At 46.1% G+C, this 18813-nt stretch overlaps 1 protein-coding gene and 1 long non-coding RNA gene across 3 annotated transcripts in view; one reads left to right on the forward strand and one right to left on the reverse strand.

The window, feature by feature from the left end:
- Window positions 1-18813, forward strand: part of LOC128330236 (integrin alpha-X-like) — a 62783-nt gene that overhangs the window by 23187 nt on the left and 20783 nt on the right. For both annotated transcript variants that reach the window (XM_053262750.1, XM_053262751.1), the window contains 6 exons: window positions 9535-9680; window positions 9950-10103; window positions 14012-14162; window positions 14932-15005; window positions 16072-16201; window positions 17552-17694. In XM_053262750.1, coding sequence (XP_053118725.1) covers window positions 9535-9680; window positions 9950-10103; window positions 14012-14162; window positions 14932-15005; window positions 16072-16201; window positions 17552-17694 — 798 coding nt within the window. The remainder of the gene's footprint in view (window positions 1-9534; window positions 9681-9949; window positions 10104-14011; window positions 14163-14931; window positions 15006-16071; window positions 16202-17551; window positions 17695-18813) is intronic.
- On the reverse strand, window positions 5426-9906 carry LOC128330238 (uncharacterized). Its single transcript, XR_008310023.1, has 3 exons — window positions 9655-9906; window positions 8587-8622; window positions 5426-5566 (listed from the first exon to the last, which is right to left on the reverse strand). It is a non-coding gene; the product is annotated as an uncharacterized LOC128330238 (long non-coding RNA).

Genomic DNA, 18813 nt, shown 5'->3' on the forward strand with positions numbered 1-18813 from the left:
TGTGTTTTATTTGTTTTGTGATCCACCTTGGGTGCACAAATGCAGAAAGGTGACATACAAATGAAATGAAATCTGAGATGTCGAGAAAGGCACTGAGTGGGATTGTTGTTGACCAGTTGGTAGGATCTCCAGTGTCTTGGAAAGTACTGCCTTATGCAGATCATTTTGTTGTATCTGTTGTGTTCATTTGCATAGCAGGCTTGGTGGTAGCCCAGAGACAGTCTGCTAGTGCCTTCACCACCACTAACCTGTGCTAGTCATGTCCTTTCCATCTGTGTCAGACATAAGCCAATGCAGAGGGCATGATGATGAGCACTTGTGTGGGGAGGGATGTGTGTTCCTTCAGTCCTCCCCAGCTTGAGTGTTCTTCCTGTCCCATGTGCCAAGCAAGGGAGAGAGAGAGAAAGCACCCAGCTGGCAAACGAAGCACTAGCCAGCTGGAAGGGGCTGGTGCAGACCTGGACTATCCATTAGGCACAATAGGCACAGTGCCTAGGGCCTATGAAGCTCTGAAGGGCCTACAAAAAAATTAGGCCCTAAAAAATCTCAGGTGACAAAAAATGAGAGATGTAAACTGCTAAATCAAACTTAATAATTTATTTTAATTGAATTACTTTAACAGCTTCACACAACAGTGCACCGTAGAGTGTTGGATAAGTCAACACTAGAGTGACTGAATTCAACACTAGAGTGTTGAATCAAGTGTAATAATATTAATTCTGACTTAAGTAAATGTACATTAAACATTAACTTTGCAGCTCCTTTTGTTAGCAAAATCATGGATTACATTTTTCAATTTCAATTTTTGCAAAAGCTAATTCTCAGTTGAGGATAGTTGTTCTTCGATGTGGTCTCTGTGCTCAACACGATTGGGCTATGCGCCTCCAAAGAGACCTCGTCAGTCTTTCCAAGAGGAAACGTTCTCTCTCAAATGGGCGGTAGCCCTGCCACTATGGAGCAGTACACATGCTTCCCAGCCATCCCTTTCAATCTTTCTTCGTCTGCTGACCAATCGACACGTCTGTGAGTTGCTCCGAGCTGAAAAAGAAGAAGAAAGCTTTAAGCTCCTTTCCCTTGGCATTTTACTCTCTCTTTCTCTCTCTAGTTTAGTTTTATATGCTCTTTGTTTGCATCTTTATTTATTCTCAGGGGCCCCCTCCCCTTGCCTGTTAGGGCTCAGCGGTTTTTTGCCTTCTGGCTTGCTTATGGCCAGCAAGGTTACTTTCAAATTTTGTGTCCGGTGCAGGGTTAAGCTACCCTCCACAGACAGACACAGCTGCTGTCTGTTTTGCCTCGGTGAGGCACACAAGGTTGACACTTGCTTGCATTCTGCTAAATTTACCAAGCAAGCGAGGAAAAATTGTGCCTCTGGTTTTACGTGGCTGTGGGAACAAGCATTAAAATCTTCCCAAGAATTGGCTCTGCCTTGAACAACTCCGGGAATGCAAACTAACGCTTCCCCACCAAGTTTGGGCATATGGCCCTCCTCCTCTGCTGCCCTCCTTGGTGATGTGCCCGCTCCTGCTCCCTGGCAGTCTCCAGAGCCTACTGCTCTCAAAATGGCCACTTCGATACCAATGGCCCCCACGACTTCATCTTTAAGCTCTGCTTCCTTGGTTCCTAAACCCTTGGAGCTGACTAGCTCCTCTTCTTTGGAGGAGGAGGAGGAGGAGGAGGAGGAGGAAGCAGCCAATGCAACCCATAGAGGAAACTAAGTGGCTTAAACACAAACCGCCATCCCAAGAAACCTCTACTAAACCTCAAAAGAAAGGCAACGTAGCCATGTATTCCGGGTCCAACTCAATCAAATCCCATTGATACCGAGTCGTGGGTTGTTGACCCCAAACGGACTAAAGACTTCCTTGATCCTGAGGGGGTCTTCGAAGCCAAGGAGGCCTTCAAGCCCAAGGATGACCTCGAGGCTGAGGACTGTCAGTATGCTCATTTAGAAGCCAACAATGTCTTTGACGATCCTGAATGCCTTTCAGACATAGACGTACCTTCAGATTGCCAATTATACAAATCCGAACCTGGACTCCAGGAACCCGACTTTGAATCCGAGTTTGAATCATGCTTCTCTCCCTCCATTACGGCCCCTACCTGGACTCGTTCCTCCGCCCTCCAGTCCACAAAGCGGGGACATCTGTCCTACAGAGAACATTACTATTCTAATTGGAACAAACCCCTGGCCTGTCAGTCCTACCACCAGGAACCTTTCTACCACCAGAGCCACAACGACCAACTGGCAGCCCCCTCCTCGAACCTATACCCAAAGTCACTCCCAGCTGCACGAGTGGGATTATGACGCTCCTCTGAGACACCGTTCTCACTCCCCTCCTCCTCCCTCCGCTCCAGCCCGCTTAACTGGGTTCCTCTGACCCAGAAACAGACTATGATGACCCTGAAATCCATTCTGCACGATCAGACCCAACACCACTGGGCTCTATCCCACCTGATCTTCTTTCAGACCAGAGACCCGGTTCTCCCTCTGAGGGCTACAAGCAGTATGCGGATTATATTTCACACATTGCTTTGTCTTTGCGGGGTCTAGCTCTGTCAACAAAACAAGTCAGACCCAGACCCCCTGTTTGGTCTCATTGAAGCAGACATGAGAGCTCCTATTTTGCTCCCTCTCAACGTGGCTTTACTGGACATCACGAAATCAAGCTGGCTAAAGCCTTCTTCATTGCCTAACCCTACCAAGAGTCTTGAGAGCTTCTACCAATTCATACTGAGGGTGAACAGACTGGAACCTTCTTGCTGAAACACCCCACCCCAGCTCAGTGGTAGTCAAGTCTGTTAATGAAACTGCCTCGAGAATGATTGGCCTGCACCCCCTAGTTTGGGCAAATGTAGGGAATTTTGCTCAACAGGGGAGACAGTTCCAATCAGCCTTAATTTGTGCAAAAATATGAACTCAAGAAAATCGGTTTGAGAGAGAGGTTTGAATTAAATCAAAAAGGATTTTATTAAATTTATTAAAAATAAAATCAGACTAAATAACTATGTGGCCCTCGTTTAAAGGCACTACAAATATGCTAAGAAACAGACTATTGTAAGGCACATTTAGTTTAAAGTTCCAAATTATGTGTACATTCGCAGGTGGGCTAGAGAGGGTTTTAAGATAGAGGGGCAAGATTTCAGAAATAAGAGAAAAGGATGGGTTCAGCCCTGAAGAAGCCGGGCAAGAGGCTGGCTGGATAGCTGACTATCTATCTATTTATTTATAATATTTCTATACCACCGAAAACATGTGTCTCTGGGTGGTTTACAATTAAAATATTACCTATATCACCTGTCCTGGAGAGGAACACCAAGGTGTTCTGCTGGAGTATCTTGTTGCTATCTGCTGGGGTCCAGAGTGACGGAGATGTTTTGCAGTGGGAACATTTGACTGAGATGTTTCACAGTGGGAGTCCCAGGTGTAATATACACGAGGAAGCACACTGGGTCATGGAGTTAGGGATATTTATATCACAGAATGTGCCTTGAGGGCACTTGTCCTTTGTCCTGCTCTGCTGAATAAGGGACCCATACAAGCTTTAAAAAAAAAAATGCATTGTGTCTTAGTCCTTCCTGGTAGGAACATGTGTGAATCGCCTGTGGCATTCAAGGCTGATTGTGAGGACAATTGGAGTGTGCAGGTGCGTTTAAAGAATTTCCTGTGCTTGGACTGACTCTCCCAATAATTCTATCAACAGTTTTGATAGGCACACTTTCAAAGTTACATCACTAACACATCCCTATTGTAATGGAGGCTGCAAATAAGCAACTTGTCTTTTCTCCCTGGCCTGATGGCTAGGTATTGTCTCTCTTTGTGAGAGGAAGCGGGAGGTTTACATTTCATTCCAAGGCTGAAATGATCTTAGATGCCAGACACTTGCAGTAGCTAGTTCTGGGAGTCTGCTTAGCTGGGCACCCCTTATACAGGGCAAGGCCAAAATTAAAACGGACATCCTCAGCAGAGTCACCTCTCACGAATGGCAATTAGACCGTGAAACTCTACAATCTCTCTTTTGGGATTGGTTTCACCCACAGGTAGACCTCTTCGCCTCCCATCTAAATGCCCAATGTCGCCATTACTGCTCCAGAGCAGGCCTAGGCCCTTAGTGCCTAGGTGACGCCTTTGCAATCTCCTGGTCAGGACTCCTAGTATAGCTGTTTCCCCTCATTCCACTAATCCCCAAGATCCTTCTGAAACTTCTGCAGGACCAACTGGAGTGCATCCTCATTACCCCGTGGTGGCCCAGGAGAAATTGTAAAGAGCATAATTTAATCTCAAAAGCCTGATTTTCTGAGTCTCTTTGGAAAACTCTTGACAGATTTTACAGTTTTCGGTATTATGTTCTTCTCCTAAACAGAGAATACACAACAAGTGTTGATCAGACGAGGGGAAAGCGGTGTTACATTTCCCACACCTCTTAAAGGTATTTTTCTTCTTGTCTGTCATGTAAACAGTAAACAAGAAGAGCAAGCAAGCTTGTCTGTCATGTAAACAAGAAGAGCAAGCAAAATAAGAATATATAAAGACTTTCACTCACTTATCCAAGTGGTTGAGGCGGCAAACCCCAACCAAGCAGAAGAACCTTCCGAGGCGACCGTAATGGTCGGCGGTCATCCAGGAATCAAGGAGAGCAGCGCTCTGACCACCTATATCAATGGACACATGCGTGCCATTGGCGGAGTCTGGAGCACCACACAAAGCTTTTAGAATCTTCCCGATTGGTCTCCTGCACAGGTGCATATCCCAGTGATGTGAATACCCAGGATCACTCAAGGATCATCAGTAACAGGTAAGTAACCTGTATTTCCTCCACCTCCTACAAATCTTGGCCAGCAGATATTACCACCTTCCCCCTCTTGTCTCAACATTTCGGACAACTACCACATCCCAATGTCCTCCGCCTTCGTCTCACAGCATGGTGGATCACGCCACCTTTCCACCAAACCTCCAACTTGTCCTCATAGCTTCTTGCAAGCTTGCTACAATACAGTCCTATCAGCATAAACAGACATATTTCCGACACTTTCTATCCTCCCAAGGACTCTTAAAATACCATCTTCTCCGCCCAGCACATTTGTGCTTACCTACTCTCCTTAAAGGAATCGGGTTTGAAGATCTCATCCCTCAGAGTTCATCTGGCCTCTATTGTGGCCCTTTCCCTTTCTAGCTCTACTTCCTGGTTTCGAGACTCTACAGTTAAACATTTTTTGAAAGGTCTTGCCCACCTATACCCAGATGCTCTTGTTATGGCCCCCTCCTGGGACCTATATTTCATACTTACCTGTTTAATGGGGCCCCCATTTGAGCCCATGGCTTCAGGTGGTCTCTTTTCCTGTCAGGTGGTCTTTTTAGTAGCCATCACTTCTGCTCGCCATATGAGTGAACTGTGGGCTCTCTGTGTGGACATCCCCTTACCTGATTTTCCACAAAGACAAGGTGGTCCTCTGGACAGACGTATCTTTCCTTCCTACAGTCATCTCCTCCTTCCACTGGTCACAGCCTCTTTCTCTACCCGTCTTTCTTCTGAACCCATCAGATGACGCCCAGCAACGCCTACCCATGCTAGATGTGAGAAGAGCTCTAGCTTACTATCTCAATTGGACAAAAGATTGGCATTCCTCTTTGGCTGTCTTCCTCTTTCATGCCGGTCCCAACCATGGCGCACAAGCTTCCACTCTGACTATTTCTCATTGGGTCACCCGCACCATCTCCCTATGCTATATAATTGAACAGAAAACACAACCTTCACCTCTAAAAGCTAAATCCGCCTGAGCTATGGCAGCATCTGCAGCTTTGGACAGATCCATTCCTCTCGAAGCCATCTGCCAGGCCGCCACATGGGTGTCACCTCACTCCTTTATGCAGCACTACGCCTCGGACATCCCCTCCAGCAAAGATGCTGGGCTTTGGTACTGCAGTCTTACAATCACTCTTCACATGATGTCCCACCTTTAGGTAAGGTTGGCACAGGGTGCAGCTTGCTATGCTCCCAATCATGTTGAGCACAGAGACCATGTCGAAGAACATCAGGATGCTTACCTGTAACTTGGGTTCTTCTAGTGGTCATCTGTGCTCTTACATGCCTGCCCACCCTCCCCTCTTAGTCTTTTAGGTTGTGGGACTCAGTGACTGAAGAGGACGGCTGGGATGCATGCGTACTGCTCCATAGGGGGCAGGGCTACCACCCATTTGAGAGAGCTTTTCAGTTTGGAAAGACTCTGATGAGGTCTCTGCTCAAGCACAAAGCCCAATCATGTAAGAGCACAGATGACCACTAGAAGAACCCAAGTTACAGGTAAGCAACCTGATGTTTCTGACCCATGATAGATCTAAGACAGTTCTTCATATGTTTCAGCTTTGAAAAAGAGCACTCCCCTTCACATTTTGTTCCAAGCATGACAAGATACATTCTAAAACCAATATTAACATTTGGGAAACTTGTCACAAGACTCTTCCCACCGCATCCCACTGTAAACCTTATTGTAAGAAATTATCCTGATGAATAATCTAGTCCTGTGGATGCAGATTTTGACACATTAGACATATTACGGGACATATTAGGACAAGGGTGTCAAACTCAATTGGGTGGTAGGCCGCATTTGACCCCAATTAACATTTGGGGGGGCCACACATAACCTTATGCCGCCTTCTTGCATTTGCCTTGCACCACCTTCTATTCCTCTCTTTCTCTTTCTCTTTCTCTTTCTCTTTCTCTCACTCCATTAAAATTTTTAATAATGGGGGGTGGGTGGGTTAGGAATTGTAAAGATCATACTTCCCAATGACCTACAAATATCAAATTTTGCATATACAATCCTGGCACTGAAACCAGCTGAATGCACCACCTTTTTCAACAGAATATGCTCAGGGAAAACTTAAATATTTATTTTTATTTTTAGAAGAAATTCTAAACATAAACATCATTTTTTAATTGTTATTGTTCTCAACAGATTTTTGACACTCAATAATCAGATCAATAATGCCAAAATTACATCATGCCCCATGAAAAACAGAACCCCTCTTCCGCCTTTACCCGCCACTCACCCTTCTTTCCTCCTCCCTCTTTCTCTCACTCACTTCCTTTCTTCCTCCCCCTCACTTGCATAGAGAAAAAGCACCCTGTGCCAACTTTTGACTTCGTCTTCCACCTCCTCCTCCCCACCAGACCACTTCATCTCCCCTCTTCTTCTCCTGGGCTAGAGATTTGCATGCTGAAACGCTTCCCATGAGGGAGGAGGAGGGGAGGGGAATGACAGCAGCAGAGGAAGAAAGCAATTCACAGCAGGGGCGTAACAAGGCTGGAGTGGGCCCAGAGACAAAATTTTAAAATGGGCCCCTCGCTGATACACACACACACTTCACAATATATAGCCATGTGACTTGCCTCTGGGGGTCCCCTCGAGGCGTGGGGGCCCCCAGGCAGCCGCCTCCTCTTGCCTAATAGTAGTTACGCCCCTGATTCACAGCATCCGTTGCAGCGAATAGGGTGCAGGAGGGAGAGATAGATAGAAATACCACTGGTAGTGGGGTGGAGCGGGGGTGGGGGGGGGAGAAGGAAGCTGGCAAGTAAGGAGACATGCCACCTTTTTCTTGTGTGATGGAGACAAGAAGAGTGGCAGCATAAGTATTTTGTCCTGGGACTGCTTCACACAGGCCAGTCATTTGAGCATTGTGGGCCTGATCTAGCCCATGGGCCGGCAGTTTGACACCCCGATATAAAAGGGCCTATGCATTGTATGCAATGCAAATATTTATCTCTAGATCTGTCTGTTGGAGATGGAGTTCCAGTGCATCAACCTTTCACATAACTGTCCTAATGACCACTAGGAGCATTGGGAGTAGAGGTAGTTAGTGAGGGTCCCCTTACCTGTCCTTGCTTTGCCCCTACTCTGTGACCCCAGCCTTGACTCCTCAGGTATTTCCTGTAGCGAGTCAGTTCTACTTCCTTTCTCCTTGGAGAGCAGATGGGAGCATCTCTTTCTCTCCTCTCCTCTTCACTATGTAGCTCATAGTTAGGATAGGTCTTTCCTATCTCAAATGTACTTAACCTAATTAATCTTATTCACTTTATACTGCACTGCAATCTCCATGCTTGATCTTGACTCACTGCAACAATAAGGCTCTGCACTACTTCCTAACTTGAGTGGGCAGCTTCCTCTTAGTGCTTTGCTAAACAACCACAAATTACAACACTATCTTGGGGGCCTACGACTATGAGAATGCCTAGGGCCTACAAAGACTTTAATCCTGCCCTGGAGTGATGGGCCATGCCTGCCTCTCCCAGTAGTGAGTGCTTCATTTGCCAGCTTCATTTCTTTCTCTCCCTCAGAGCAAAAGGGAGAAAGAAACCCAGCGGGAAAACAAAGCACTCTCCACTGTGAGTGGGCAAGGGGCTGTGTGTCATGCTTCCACCCAGCAAATGCTTTGTTGTGGGGGGGGGTGTCCTGGAGGGGCAAGGGGGCACCATGGTGGTCCCCCCCGAATGACAAAGGTGTGGTGGGGGAGCTCCCAAGGTGCTGATAGATTTACTCAATACGTTTTTATTGGTACACTCTCATGAAATTAGTTCAGTGTTGCCTTACGTGTTTTGAGGCAGTGGTCCTCTTCAGAGGCAATTCCTGGGAAGATAAAATTAATCACAATATTTGTGGGTTTTTATATCTGTTTTATTATTCTTTAGACCAGTTTTTGCATTTAAAAAAATTAGAATAAGTAGCTTAGAAATACCTTCACAAATGAACAAACCACCAATCATTCAGATGAAGGTAAGCAGGGGCACATCTAGGTCATTTTGGCACCTTTCGGGAGCCACCCCCCCAGCAAGAGCCTGCCCCCCAAAACCTACTTTTGAGGGCCTCCTATACCCAACTTTCCTTTAAAAAATTTTTTCCAAGCGCTGCATGGCCGAGGGTTGGCTGCCGGGAGGTACCAGCAGCCCTTCTTCCCCACCCCCTGCCACCGGCAGCTACAACCAGAGAGCGATGCTGGGCCTGTTGTTCGGCCCAGCATCTCTAACAAACTGCCGGGTGCACCTGCACAGTTGTGAGAGCTTGTTGCAAGCCTGTGACATAATGGGCTTGCAATGAGCTCTCACAACTGTGCAGGCGCGCCATGCAGTTTGTTAGAGACGCTTGGCCAAGTGGCAGGCCCAGCGTTGCTCTCCGGTCACCACCGCCGGTGGGGGGTGGGGGGAGAAGGACTGGGGGGGTGCCGCAGCCATGGAGGGAGGGAGGGAGGGAGGGAGCGTTTGGAGGGCCCCTGCCAGGCGGCAAGGACCGGGCCACATCCCCATGGCCCAGTCCTAAGAGCACCTCTGAAGGTGAGACATACTGCCAGGCCTCCTTCAAAGGCCAAGATATACAGGCAGATTCATATGTGTCTGAGGCAATTGGATGCTTTTGGCCAAAGCAATATGAAAATGCCCCAAACAAGCCAAGAGTGTTTGTCCTGTATATTCTTTCTCTTAGCCATGTATCTAGATCTTTCCTCAGTCTTCTCATTCTTCTCTGTACATTTTATGCTGGTTTTAGTTTGCCTTGGCCCAGTTTTCAAGTTCTTATAAAGAGCACTTTGACTTCAATGAATACCAGAACACCCCAGATCGCGATACCCTTATCAGAAGTGTGCAGCAGCTACGAGGATATACTTACACAGCTACATTTATCCAGAGAGCAGTGTAAGTATCTGCTCTTTGTTCATCTGATACAATGTGAGATGTTGCTATGTCAGACATCTTGTTGTGTTTCTTTTGTCTCTTGATCATCTCAGGTGGCCAGTGGGAGAGGATGTCAAGGGGCTGAAGCATCTTCCCAGCTAGGAAAGATTAAAATGTTTAGGGGTGGTGGTTGTTGTTTTTTGTTTAATGGGGAAACCCCCACAGATCTATGATGAAGTGGTGTGTGTGTATGTGTGTGTATTTCCCCCCCTCCCTCATATTTTTTCCAGGCAGGAATTCTTTGTCCCACGAAAAGGAGCCCGCAAAGGAGCTTCTAAAATTCTCATCGTGATAACAGATGGAGAGAAGTATGGAGACCCCCTGGAGTACAGCGATGTGATGCCAGAGGTGGAGCGAGCCGGCATTATCCGCTTTGCCATTGGGGTGAGGAAACCAGCAAAGGCATCCTCAGAGCATATGTGAGAAGGAGATGTGAACTGGATGTGGACCATAAAGAAAAAATTATAAAATCAGAATAGGGCAGCCAACCTTTTTACTTACTCTTACATAAGAACAGCCCTGCTGGATCAGGCCCAAGGACTAGCTAGTCCAGGGTTTCTTAACCTTGGGCCCCCAGATGTTGTTGGACTACAACTCCCATCATCCTCATCCACAAAGGCCATGTCTGGGGATGATGGGAGTTGTAGTCCAACAACATCTAGGGGCCCAAGGTTAAGAAACCCTGAGCTAGTCCATCATCCTGTTTCACACAGTGGCCCACCAGATGCCTCCGGGAAGACCACATGCAAGAGCTGAGAGCATGCCATCTGTCCTGCTGTTGTTCTCCTGCAACCGGTATTTAGAGGCATCTCGCCTCTGAGGCCGGAGGTGGCCTATTCTAATACTCCCTCAGTTTAGTATCCACTGATGGACCTGTCCTCCATGAATTTATCTTTACCCTTCTTAAAGCATCTTGTGGCAGAGAATTCCATAGATTAATTATGCATTATGTGAAAAAGTACTTCCTTTTGTCGGTCCTAATTTTCTTGGCAATTAGTTTCATAGCATGACCCCTGGTTCTAGTGTTATGAGAGAGGGAGAGAGAGAGAGAGAGAGAGAGAGAGAGAGAGAGAGATTCCTCTCTATCAACTTTCTCCACACCAAGCATGATTTTATACGCCTCTATTATGTCCTTAACAAGTTGTCTTTTTTCTAAACCAAAAAGTCCCAGGAGGCTTTACACACAGGGTTGTTACCCTGAATCTCATTCGGGAGAGAGTGTGTGCGTTCACACACCAGCCAAACTTACCCTGAAGTGCCATTGAGATCCTTGGACACCCCCCCACACACACACACAAGTCGGGCTTTGTCTTGTGAATTCTAGCTTATCCTGAGGTATTTCCAGATTTTTAAGATGCTGGTTTTAAGCTACTTTTTCTGGAAAAGCCTGAGCAAACAGAGAGAGACAATGATGTAGAATAATTAGCATGATAAGGGTCATGGTCTCTTCAGAAATGCAGATCTATCTCTACAAGGAGCTCTCTCCCCCCTGCTCCCTCCCCCATTGGCTAGGAAGGGAAACACTGATGCCTGACATGTGTACTTGCAAAAATGAAAACCAAGAGCAGAGGGGAGGGGCTGCTTTGCTCAATGCCGCGAGTGTACTTTGAGGTGACTTCACTCAACATTTACCCTGAAGCCAAGTGCGAATAACTTCCAGGTTTTGTAACCTTGCTTTGTAAGGAAGGTTCTCTAGTCCCCTGGTCTAGACATAACATAAAAACAGCCCTCCTGTGTCAGGCCCATGGCATAGCTAGTTCTGGGAAGCCCACAAGTAAGAGCTGAAGGCATGCCCTCTCTCCTGCATGCCCTCTCTCCTCCCTTGAAACTGGTATGTAGATGCATCTCGCTTATTAGGTTGGAGGTGACCTATAGCCCTCAGACTGGTAGCCATTGATAGACTTATCGTCTATGAATTTATCTAAATCCTTCTAAAAAGATCTTATGGCACAGAATTCCATAGTTAATTATGTATTGTGTGAAAAACTAATTCCTTTTGTCGGTCCTAAAAGTCTTGGCAATCAGTTTCATGGGATGACCCCTGTTTCTAGTGTTATGTGAGAAAAATTCCTGTCTATCAACTTTCTCCATAGCATGCATGATTTTATAGACCTCTATCATGTCTTCCCACAGTTGTCTTTTTTCTAAACCGAAAAGTCCCAGGTGTTGTAGCCTTGCCTTGTAAGGAAGGTGCTCTAGGCCCTTGATCATCTTGGTTGCCCTTTTCTGCATCTTCTCCAGTTCTATAATGTCCATCTTAAGGTATGGTTACCAGAACTGTACATAGTACTCCAAGTGTGGCCGCACCATAGTTTTGTATAAGGGCATTATAATATTAGCAGTTTTATTTTCAGTCCCCTTCCTAATGATTCCAAGTATAGAATTGACCTTTTTCACTGCTGTTGCACATTGAGTGGACACTTTCAATGAGCTGTCCACCACAACCTCAAAATCCCTCTCCTGTTCAGTCACTGACAACTCAGTCCTCATCAGCATATATGTGGTTGGGGATTTTGGCCCCAATATGCGTCACTTTACACTGGCTAACATTGAACCACATTTGCCATTTTGTTGCCCGCTCCCGCACAGTTCTAACTTTAAGTGAAGAACACCTTCTCAAGGGGGAAATCCTAGTCCCCACCATCATCGAGAGAAGGAGCAGCTGGTGAGAGCTTGATTCTCCCTTGCTGAAAGAATGAGCTCTGATTATTCCAGTGCTAATTGCCTGAGGAATGCAGACCTTAAGGAAACCACACTCTAGCCTTGCTATCGTCCAGGGTTGATTTGTCTTAAATCAAATCTATTTAACTCAATGATTTAACTCATGATTTAAATCACTTCATAGGACTCAATTTTAATGATTTAAATTAATACTCAAGAAGATCCTATTTAATCATTATTTTCTATAAAATTACATTCTTATTGTCTAATATAACCTTAATACATATTTAGAGACAGATGTAGATTTCACTTTTAGAAGGTAGGTTAACACTTCTTATTATGCTGTTTCATTCGGGCAACCAGGCCTTGCATTTCATTGTTGCACTCTTTGCATTTCACATGCTTGCCTTTCTTAAAAGAATCTTTTACAGGTACAAGAACTTCATTAAAATATTCCCAGACTGAGTCTCTCTTACGGCCTGCTGCCATGATAGGTGTTTTCTTTCTACAGTGGAGGGTACACTCAAAAATGTTTCATTCATGAATAGGTTCTGTTCACTTTTGGTTTCACTTTCTATTCCTTTCCCATCTTGTGCATTCATATCCAGACTCCTCCTCCTTGTTCATATCTTCTCCATCCCCCAAATTCTCTATTCATTCATTGACATTATTTGTCTTTGCACTTGCGGGGTGGTGGGGTGTGTATGTGTGTGCTGCATGCACATCACCTGCGGAATAGGACTGATCAGGTCTGTTATCTCTCATCCCCATATACTGCTGTTAACATGTTCATAGAATATAATTATGATTAATATTCATGGTTATTTATAAACGTGTGTGTGTGTGTGTGTGTGTAGCACAATGAGGCACTTAACCTCTTTAAGGTTGATCCTGACCCAGAAGATGGAGTTGCAAGACACTGAACACCAAGCTTTATAATGGCTCCTCAGGGAAATGACTTGCCTAGCAAGCATGAGGTTGTCGGTTTGAATCCCCGCCGGTATGTCTCCCAGACTATGGCACCTTATCAACTATGTTTCCCAGACTATGGGAAACACTTATATTGGGCAGCAGTGATATAGGAAGATGCTAAAAGGCATCATCTCATACTGTGCGGGAGATGGCAGTGGTAAAACCCTCCTGTATTCTACCAAAGACAACCACAGGGCTCTGTGGTCGCCAGGAGTTGACACCGACTCGACAGCACACTTTACATTTACAAATGGGGTACAATCAACTTTTTCCCCTGACAAAGTGCTGAGCTGCTCTTAAAGACATAGGAGCATGCTGTCTCTCAGAATTTGAGTCATCCAATGATAATGGTTTATAAGAAAGACAATACAAAAAAAATAAGGACTGTTACAGGACAGGGCACCTTAAAGAATTCATTGTCACATGGTGCAGTGATGATCACTAGCTCTGGTCAACTGCCTGCTTGTTTAAAAATTGGGTTTTTTAAAAAGCAGCCATCCAGGGTGCATTAAAGAGAGCATTGCTAATGTAGGTTAAAAAAAATTCTCAGCCAAATATACACTGCATGGGATAATATGTGGTATTAATTGACTGGCTTTTATTGCCTTTGACAATATATTTTGTTCTCTACTTGAACCTCTCACCAATGTGCTGCAAAGGTTGGAAAAGTTTTCAGTAATCCGGAAGCCATCCAAGAGCTCAACACTATTGCTTCTGAACCAAGCTCAGACCATGTTTTCCGAGTGGACAACTTTGATGCCCTCAAGGACATCCAGAATCGACTTCAGGATAAGATATTTGCCATTGAAGGTACTAAGTACAGCAGATGTATCTCCTGGATACATAGCGGTAAAGCTAAGGTTTAGCTTTGGGAGTAGAGACAGAGAGTTAGAGTCTCCTTCTCTTTTCCTGTTTATCCCTGCCTCTATGACCCCTCTATTGATACTCAGGAACTTCCTGAGAATGACTTCCTTCTCCTTCATCTTCTACCCAGAATGCTTCTAGCTCTCTCGCAGAACACCATCGGTCTCTCTCTGACCATCATGTAGCCAGCTGTTAGATACAAGTCTTTTCTGTCATCATGGACTTCTGAATAAAGTAGATTAGTTTAACCTTGCATGAATCCCCATGCTTATCTTTTACAAGCTGTTGCTCCTGAGGCCCTGTTCACTTCTGCTGTAATGGCAGCAAGTTAGCTCCTGAAATACTCTGCTATATATGTCATTACCCCCAACACTGCTCAGGGTCTCCAGGGTTGGGAATAAAATCTCTCTGAGGGGCCAGAATCAGGGGGGCAACTATTGCCAGCTTCACCTAAGAGCTTGTGAACTAAGCTCAGACCATGTTTTCCAAGTGGACAACTTGGCCATGGCCATTGCCAATCAGTGTAGAAAATACTGCGCTAGATGGATCAATGATCCATATATAACCCACTGGCTACGCCCTATACCCAACCAGGCTCCATTCCTGATCTGCCAGGAACTAACCCATTGCTCCCAGATTCTGCCTCCTGTGCCTTGGAGTCTGAGCCTCCGGAGACTGGCTACCTTATGAACACCTGTCGTTCCTTTCCCTTCAGGTACGCAATCCCAGAACAGCGCCTCCTTCCAGCTGGAGATGTCCCAGGAAGGATTTAGTGCTTTGCTAACCCCGGTGAGTCACTCCAGCTCCCAGGCTGGTTCCCTCTTCTGTGAGTGGATGTCTGCTCTAGGGTCCCTGAAAACAAGCTAGGTTTGAATAAGTAGAGACCAAGGGTGATGCAACAAATGAAACATGTCAGTGTCAGAACGTACTCCTACCATGGGAATGGGGATATGTGAAGTTTGGGTGTTTCAAGAGCTAGGTGAGAAGGAAGGTCATGGAGCTGAGTCCCCCCTGGAGGCTTTTAAACAGAGGAGACATTATTATGCAACTTGGTCTAGCCAATCTAGAGTTAGGATGGCTCTCACAGACCTGGTTTGCCTTCCCGAAATGCTCTACTTTGGTGGTGGCACACAGACTTGAATCCCGGTACTATTGAAAGTATCCAGTTCAAGCAGTGGCAGAAAACCCTTGTACTTATATATCTTCTCCCACCTCCTTGGGACTTGAACAGGCTGTCTCTCTGCTTCCCTTTACTTGAGCACAACTGTAAAGAGAAAATAAGGAAAAGGTATAGTAGAGTCTCTGAATAGAGCCAGGGTGGTGAAGTGGTCAGCGAGGGTTCCCAACCTTGAGTCCCCAGATGTTGTAGGGAGAGGTAGTCCATCACCCTCAACCACAGTGGCAGAAGGCCATTGTGGCTAGGGATGATGGAAGCTGTAGTCGGACAAAATGGGTAATTAAGGTTAAACCCCGGTCTAAGGTGTTGGACGTAGACCCAGTCCAAATCTCTGCTCTGCATGGAGCTCAGTGAATGACTTTGGGCCAGTTGCTCACTCCCAGCATAGCTTCTTCCACATGGTTGCTGTGAGGATAAAATTGGTGGTGCTCAGAAGAAGGGTGAGATAGAAATGTAATAAATAAATAGGATAGGAAAAGAAATATAAAAATAAATGCATCAAACGGGAGCTTTCTCATCTCCAAGCAAGGAGATGTCTGGGAATGAGTCATTTCATCTCACCTGGGGGAGGGGTGTAAACAGTTCCCTGGCAAATATACAGTTTCTAAAATCAGGGGCTGCAACCTACCTATGGGACCCATTTCCCCTCTCACTTAATCTCCTTTTGCGATGGCATAGGACGGTTCCATGTTGGGGGCAGTGGGCGTCTATGACTGGTCGGGAGGACTCTTCCTGTATGGGAGCAGCGGCGAGCCAAGCTTCATCAACGTGTCCACCTCCTCTAAGGATATGAACGATGCTTATCTTGGTAAGAGTCGGAAGCAACTCATTGTTCTCTCCTGTGCTCCAACACTGTGTTTGAACTGAAGCGTCTCCCTGATTGGTAGGAAGGTCTCTTTTAGAAGAGGGAATGCTGCCAACCTCTAGCCTAGGGTGGCCAAGCTGACGCTCTCTGGCCGTTGTTGGACTACAACCCCCACAATCTCTAGTCACAATAAACTGAAGCTGTGGGTGATGGGAGTTGTAGTCCAACAGCAGCTGGAGATCCTCAGCTTGGCCACCCCTGCTCTAGCACCTCTGATTATGTACAGGTTGGAAGATGTTAAGAGGAGTGCAGAAGCAAGCACACAGGCTGTGCCAGCTTCATGGCAACATTCTTGTCTTTGAAACACTGGCTGCCGCTTTTCCCACACTCTCTGCCAGGTGGCTGTGACATGCACCGAAACAGCCAGCTGCTCATTCCTGCCCATTGCTCCTCCTCAGCAACCAGTCTGTTGCTCTTTGCCGCCCCTTATGCCTGAAGCTGCTTCCCAGGCCACCCCAAAACCCACCTTTTCGTGAATCCTTTGGCAGAGTCCCATAGTCCCTATGCCCTCCTTCAATTATACTTAAGTATCTGTAACTGTGCTGGTTGCATGTTCTTCCCATCCACCCAGCATCCGTCTCTCTCCTAGTCCTGCGTTGTCTCTGCTGTAATGAATTTCATATTGTAATCTCCTTGGGGCAGGGCCTGTCCTCTTGTCTTTTGTAATACACCATGCACACTGATGGTGCTAAACAAATTATTGCATGTATATATTTATTAAGTATACTTATATCCCACTAGACAGGCTCCCCAAACAGCTTACAATTTTAAAATAAATAAATGAAAAGGTACAATATCTAGGTGGAGGTGTTCAGCTGCAGACTGTTTCTCAGGCGTTGGTTGATGTTGAAGTTCTGCTGCTCGGTAGAGTCTTCTGGTCCCTGGCAAGCTGGTGATCTAGTCTAGGTTTCCAGGCTGTGAAGGAAGGGGGAAGAAGAGACTGCAAGTGAACTTAAAGACCGACTGCTATTAAAGATGCTGGTTCACAAAGATATATCTTCAGATAACAATAAGAATAAAAAGGGCCATTTCCCCACAACAGTATGAACCCCAGTACTTCCCTAATTCCAGCATGCAAGGAAGAAAAGTCTTGGGACTGTCTGAACCAGCTTGGACTTTTGCTTGAGGCACATGGTGGGTTACACTATTTGTGTAGGTAGAAATTCTCTTGTTCCAGGCAGCTGCATCTCACTGCCAACCAAGGGTTCTCTTTATAAAGCCATAACCGGGTTACCTCCTTGTGAGAAGCAGCTACATGATTCCCTCTCACCTGCTTAATTTTGTCCCTGAAAGGTTATTCATTACAGATGATTCAAATGAATGGACGGAGGAGCTACGTGGTGGGGGCCCCTCGTTACCAGCACATTGGGAAGGTCTTCCTGTTCCGCCAGGAAAGCGGGCAATGGAAGCTGATATCGGAGCTGAAATTACAGAAGGTAGAGGGGCTGTGGGATGAGCATCTTGCATTAATACATATGTAGATGTGTTTTCTTAAATGGTAGCAATTTTAATTTGGCAAGTGGCCCATAAATCAGAGAGGGTCCTTTCCTTGCCACTGAAACTACACTCCTCAATTCTGACAAAGTGTTTTAAATTTCTTGGAGAGTCCACTTTTGCCTAAGAAGTGAACTGAGCCGCAGGCTTTATAGGTGCCCCCCCAAAAGTTGTTTTTCAGATACCTGGTGGCTTGTATCAGGAGACTGATCCTGCATCTGATGGCAGCATCTGATGACATAGGCACCTGATGGCATACCCCTTTGTGCCAAGAGCTTGATCCTGCACCTGACAGCAGACCCCATAACCAAGTCAAAACCAATTTAGTTAACCACTTGCAACGTTAAAAAGCCATGAGATAGATTTAAAAACTTGGGCTGACATCACCATTTGCTGTGCAGGATCCAAGAGGACGCCAGCTTGTAAAATGGCTGCTTTAACATTGTCTTGGCACGTATCTCCCCTTCTGAACAATCCAGAAATGTCATGTTAGTGTCCATCCATAGGTTTTTCAGGTCAACAGAGCCACTGGAAATTGTCCTAACAATATCGGGGCCACCTTCGGTTGTGTTTTTTAGAACTGTGGGTTCAGTGAGCCCACGGTTCCCTTGCTTATCCCCTGTTGAATTGGAATTGCGGACTCAGAGCCTGCAAGGGGGCAGAAACTGTTAGCCTGGGCTTTCCGAGACCCATGAAGGAAAGCTGCACCAGCCAATGGAGTGAAGCCGTGGGGAGAGCTTCCTCCCTTAACTCCAGTTTGGGCACATTGCCCAAACCAGATGACACACTCCAGCCTCCAGACCCTCAGTTAACGTTAGTGAACCTTACGACCAAAGGTTCAATCGGAGGCTGGGACTGGGAATCGGAGCCACAGTTGGGTCCTGGGACTGCCACTCTGACTCTTCAGACATCACGGGGTTGGGGGCGGGGCTGCAAACCTGGGGTGAGTCCACCTCTGGTTTCCCATAACGTCCAAAGGTGGCCTGGGACAAAGAATACTGGATTATGACAGGTTTGCAGACATAATCTTTGCAAATGATAGCAGTGGTTTTGTTTGTGGT

This window comes from Hemicordylus capensis, chromosome 6, assembly GCF_027244095.1.
Source record: "Hemicordylus capensis ecotype Gifberg chromosome 6, rHemCap1.1.pri, whole genome shotgun sequence".
Classification (NCBI taxonomy): domain Eukaryota; kingdom Metazoa; phylum Chordata; class Lepidosauria; order Squamata; family Cordylidae; genus Hemicordylus; species Hemicordylus capensis.